The sequence below is a fragment of the Vulpes lagopus genome, chromosome 12, assembly GCF_018345385.1.
Source record: "Vulpes lagopus strain Blue_001 chromosome 12, ASM1834538v1, whole genome shotgun sequence".
Taxonomy (NCBI): Eukaryota; Metazoa; Chordata; class Mammalia; order Carnivora; family Canidae; genus Vulpes; species Vulpes lagopus.
The window spans coordinates 40,076,012-40,081,538 of NC_054835.1; the positions used below are offsets into that span (position 1 = coordinate 40,076,012).

General features: G+C 47.0%; 1 protein-coding gene across 1 annotated transcript; it reads right to left on the minus strand.

The window, feature by feature from the left end:
• Positions 1-347: 347 nt before the first annotated feature.
• KRT33A (keratin 33A) lies at positions 348-5,272 on the minus strand. The gene is made up of 7 exons (XM_041725839.1): positions 4,922-5,272; positions 3,727-3,809; positions 3,036-3,192; positions 1,667-1,828; positions 1,447-1,572; positions 1,102-1,322; positions 348-890 (listed from the first exon to the last, which is right to left on the minus strand). The coding sequence occupies exons 1-7, from the start codon at positions 5,267-5,269 to the stop codon at positions 773-775; spliced, it is 1,215 nt and encodes a 404-aa protein (XP_041581773.1). The 5' UTR covers positions 5,270-5,272; the 3' UTR covers positions 348-772.
• Between the last annotated feature and the right edge of the window lie 255 nt (positions 5,273-5,527).

Genomic DNA, 5,527 nt, shown 5'->3' on the forward strand with positions numbered 1-5,527 from the left:
GTATGGCCTTACTTTCAAGATTCATTTGCCCCTGATGAGGTCCCATTTCTGTAGTTCTCTTGCCTATTCCCTCTGAAGAGCTAGACAGAAAATTTTTGTAGATACTGTCATGTGGATTTGCCATTTGTTCCACTACCAACTTCCCCACGCACAAGAAATCCACATCAACAGGTGGGTGATGTCTGATGGAGACTCCTTTTGAAGGAAGTCACATGATCCCTTCATCTGGTAAAAGAACACCACTTACATTTTATTGATACAAGACATCCAGTTTGGGGATGAATGAACAAAGAAGGACAAATGATCATATTTGTGCAAGAATAAGTTTATTAGGAAGTTAACAAGGGATCCTTACTGTATCTCCGAAGACCAAAAGAGTGACAAGGAAGATTTTTTTCCCAATTATGTTCAGTTTTATAGCCTGCCTTTTGGCTCCATTACACTTTCATGTGATTATTTTGAAATCACATTTAAATAAGTATTTGTTCAAGCAGAACATGTTATGCAAGTGTGTAATTGTGATAATAGATACTGCCCAAACCTGCTGTAGATTTCTCTATGTGCTCAGAAGACAGAAGAAGCTGATAAGTAGACTTTGCATTCTAAAGGATCCAGCCAGGAAATTCAGTGAAAGGCAGAGTTGACACTTAGAAGCTGGTACTGGTAGAAATTCTTCCTTTGTCCAAAGTGTGGTCACCTTAGGAGATGCTTGTATTAAGTAGAGTTGAGATGTGACTTTGGAACCCTTCTCCTCCTCCTGGCACCAGGGCCACTACCGCACAAAGGTGTTGCAAGGTCCACACCAAGCACGCTGGGCACAAGGATTGGAGACACAAGGCCCTATTGGCTTGTCACATGCATTGGTTGTGGCACATGGGTTGCAGGGAAGCCTGCAGACAGAAGACCATGGGTGCAAGTTAGAGGAAAATGAACTGAACAGATAGGAAAATATTAAGGGTACTTTGTGTAAGAATATAACACTTCCCCAGACTACCTCCGACCAAAAGCTTGAAATTATTGATTTGTTTCCATCAAGATGACTTTCATTCCCACAGCAACCTCATGCATCCCCAAGGGGAACAGTACTAGCTTCCCACTCACTTGCAGTCCTCGCTCTCCAGCAGACCCCGGTATGTGTTGATCTCACACTCCAGCCGGGCCTTGACGTCCAACAGCACCTGGTACTCCTGGTTCTGCCGCTCCAGGTCACACCTGATCTCAGCAAGCTGGGACTCCACGTTGGTGATCATGCACTGCACCTGGTTCAGCTGAGAGCTGTAGCGCGCCTCAGTCTCTGTCAGCGTGTTCTCCAGGGAGTCCCTCTGTGTGGGGAAGACAAAGAATGTCACAGAGTCACTCCCCAGGGGGCTTCTCCATGGGGTTTCAGAGAAGTCACAGGCTTCACGGGTTCAGGAGAGCATGGGCATTACCCTGAACAACACCCACCAGGTTGTGCTGGGCCTGGAGCTCAATCTCCAAGGCATTGACCGTGCGTCTCAGCTCGATGATCTCCGCCTGGCAGGATTGCAGCTGCTCCGAGCTGGACACCACCTGCTTGTTCAGCTCCTCAGTCTGAAACAGCACAGGGGAGAGGACAGGGTCAGACCCTGCCTCAAGGGCCCCGAGGGGCCAAGGGTCCTGAGTGGCCGCGTGCTGAGATGCCCACCTGGGTGGTGAACCATTCCTCCACGTCCCTGCGGTTGGTCTCCACCAGGGCCTCATACTGACTCCTGGTCTCGTTGAGCACACGGTTCAGGTCCACTGTGGGGGCAGCATCCACCTCCACGTTGAGGCGGTCTCCAATCTGGCAGCGCAAGATGTTGACTTCCTGAGGGAGGAAGGGGAAGATGGGAAGTATCACAGACTGTTCGGATGCTCTCTTATAAAAGCACAGATCAGCTTGTAATCATTCTTAAGCTTTCAAAGCTCTGTTCCATCAGATCCTCTTATAACTGTGTTCTATAATCAGTGACCAACCTGTGTATTTCACTTTGCAAAGTGCTTTCACACCCATGACCTCTTTCCACCCCTGTATTTGGGGTACTCCTCCTCATTTAGAGCAGCGATTTGGCCTCCATGCTGAGATGTGTTAGAACACTGTGAGCCCCAAGCACCTAGTTCAGTGTTTTTGCTCATATACCACAGAGGTTCTTAGGTTTGATTCTTAACCACAGCTAATAAAAAGGTTAGAATCTGGCTAAAGAGGAAATAAAGTATGCTTACTTCGGAACCTACCATCTGGGATGAAATAGACCTAACTGGTGACTTGTCAATTCTATCAATCTAGATTTTGCTGAAGGAAATAAGTATCTGTTCACTTCCTTGCTATTCTCTTCACAGAGCCAGCATAACTTGATACTTGGACTTACGTAGACATCAGGCTTAAATTGAGAACCATCTCCACCACTTACTATATGGCTTCTAGAAGCTTCTAAAAACCTCAAGTTCTTCATCTATAAAATGAGAACTACCTTTGGAGTTCCAAAGCACTTAGCATAGCGTTTGGCACACAGTAAGCTCTTAACTAATATTAACTGTCACTATTTACATTTGGTATTTAAAGTTTGCACAAAATATCCGTCTTCTTTGTCAACTGACGAAGCAGTGACAGTGAACATTTTGCTCAACATTTCCTCTAGGCAACACTGGAGGAGAAGGAAGAGAGTTGATTTTGTTTCCAGCTGAGCCCTCTCTGCTGGGTGGCTGTCCTGGCCTCTCCAGTTGCTAAATGGCGTATTGGGATACAAGATCTCTACAGCCTGGTATGCTCTGACCTGGGAGTGGAATAAGCTGTGGGTGCTGCCTGGTTGCTGGCCTTTCCTCATCACTGGCCTTGCCAATTTCCTTTACTCTCATTCCTACCTCTGGCAGAAACATCCTAATCTCATATCACAGGCTTTAGATTGCTCATTCTCTACAAATCCCTTTTTGTTTAGAGGACAGATTCCTCAGTTAGTTGAGTCCCTCCCACAGCCCATGGCAGTTGGAAACAGGCCTTGGCGAGTTTGAGCCTGTTGTTCTTTGGGGAACTTCACCTGCTCGTGGTTCTGCTTGAGACTCAGCAGCTCCTCCTTCAGGGACTCCACCTGGGCCTCCAGGTCGGACTTGCACAGGGTCAGCTCGTCCAGGATCCTGCGCAGGCCATTGATGTCCGACTCCACCAGCTGCCGCAAGCCCACCTCTGTCTCGTACCTGCGATACAGGGGCATCAGGGACCCACCAAACAGGAATGGGCCTGGCCCTGACTCTGGTTTGGTTTGGTTTGTCACATAACTGGAAGTTGGAGCTTGCAGTCTCTACAGCCTTCTCTTACATTTAGATTTTTAACACTGAGCAGTAGTTCCTAGAGGAAAATGCTCTGGTAAATATTTTTTGATAAATAAGGAACCAGTAGATTTAGAGAATAAAAGTCCATAAACTGTGAGACTTCCAAAATTAATAAACTTCTCACATTCACCTGACTGCATTATGTGCATAGTAGAGCATGGCGGTGGGGGTGGGGGTGGTGCATGACTTCTACACTAGTTTGGGGATGTCATCTTACAGAGAAGCAGCAGTAGGGGAGGGGTCTGAATCTGGAGAAGAGATCTCTGAGCTCTACTGAGCAGTGACTCTGTGGATCCTGGGGGAAACATCTAAGGAAAAGCTTTGTCAATGTTTTGTCAGTGGTGAGGACACACTAAAGGGAAAGAAAGAAGAGATAAGACACCCCACTTGCCCACTCACTTGGTCCTGAAGTCATCTGAGGCCAACTTGGCGTTGTCGATCTGCACCACCAGCCTGGCATTCTCTGACTTGTTACACAAGATCTAGAACCCAAAATGATCTGGAATGAGCTTGGTTACTTTTAACCAACAGGAATTCCTACTAATTTTCTTACCTGGAAGGAACAGAATGAGAAATCACAGTGGATCTTACATGAGATTATTAAATGCTATCTATGTGCAAAATGTACTCAATAAATATTTGAAAAATCAAATTTGGATAAAAAGAATACTGAAATGTGCAACCAAAAGTATCAGGAAATACATAATCCTTTTCTTTCCTAATAAGCAATACTAAAAGGCTGATAATAATAACATCTATTTTTAAAAACCTACCATAGTTCTGCACTGAGCATGGACCTTGCTTAAGATTCTCTCTCTCCCTCTCCCTCTGCCTCACCACCGCCCCCCACCCCTGCTAGCCTACACATGCTCACTCTTTCTTCCTAAAAACAAAACAAAACAGAACTACCATAAATCTGGCCTGGTTCTAGGAGCTGAAGATACAAAAAAAATGAGTAAATGCTCCCCTCAAGAAACTTCTAGTCCAGGGAGGAAGATAAATATGTAACTGGCTTTTGGAGGGGCTGGGTCAGGGAAGCAGCCATGCCTTCCCAGCCATCCTGGGTGGCTTGGTACCATTTCCTCCTATGTGGTTTCTACTCTTTCTGATTTTTGTCAACCATTTTTATGCCCTCACTAGACACTGAACACCAAGAGAAGTCCAGAGGCATCCAGGTCAGGTAAATTAGGAACCCAGAAGAAACGACAACAAGAAGTCAGAATAGTCAAAAGTCCAGATGGGAGACAGAGAAATTTGTCCAATTCTTACAAAAGATTCTGCTTTCTCAGCTTCTTTCTAGGGCTCAGTCCTTTTCTCTTACCTCAGGGTAATAAATCTGGAGCTTGACAATGCATGGAAGCATTTGGAGGCAGCTTTTAATTACAGCTTATTTATGCAAAGTGCTGCTACCTGCACATAGACTAGCAGTATGCAAATATTCAGGCGTAACAGTCCTGAGCCTCATATACAATGGGCACTCAAGAAAAATGGAAAAGCCAGGCTCTTTAACTGAGAATTTGTACTGTCTTAATCAAATCTCAGATTCTCTCCCTACAACTTCCTGCTGGAGGCAATGGGGTGCCCACCCCCTCACCTTCTGCTGGAGCTCCTCGATGGTCCGGAAATAGGACTGGTAGCTGGGACACACGAAAGGCACCTGCTGCTGGCACCACTCCCGGATGCGGCTCTCCAGCTCCGCGTTCTCCCGCTCCAGTTGACGCACCTTCTCCAGGTAGCTGGCCAGGCGGTCGTTCAAGAACTGCATGGTCTCCTTCTCACTGCCATTGAAGGAGCCCTCACAGAACCAGCCACAGTTGCCCACATTGGCGGGGATGTTGCAGGCCCCAGGCAGGGTGCAGGTGTGGCAGCTGGGGGGCACGCAGGGCCGGGAGGAGCAGGTGGAGCGGCAGCTCAGGTTGGGCAGGCAGCAGTTGTAAGGCATGGTGCTGGAGGGAGCAAGGCACCTGGCTGAGCACAGAGTTCAAGTTCTACAACCACAGAGCTGTGGGTCTCCTTCTCCTGAGGAGCATTTATACCCCCTCCACAGTGGGTGTGGACATGGAAGGCAACCCTTTTTTTCTTACTCATTTGGTGATTGTCAAAAGCCCTTCCCCTTGGTTTTGTTATGTTTCCTCAGAAGAGTCCCTCACCTCATAAAAGACTTTACTTGGGCTTCTCGCTAAGTCAGGACTCCTCTTCC

Excerpts from the sequence above, each read along its gene's own strand:
- KRT33A (XM_041725839.1), bottom strand. The coding sequence starts at position 5,269 with ATGCCTTACAACTGCTGCCTGCCCAACCTGAGCTGCCGCTCCACCTGC. Across the intron at positions 3,193-3,726 it reads TCAGATGACTTCAGGACCAA|GTACGAGACAGAGGTGGGCT; the intron begins GTGAGTGGGCAA and ends CCTGTATCGCAG. Across the intron at positions 1,573-1,666 it reads AGGAATGGTTCACCACCCAG|ACTGAGGAGCTGAACAAGCA; the intron begins GTGGGCATCTCA and ends GTGCTGTTTCAG.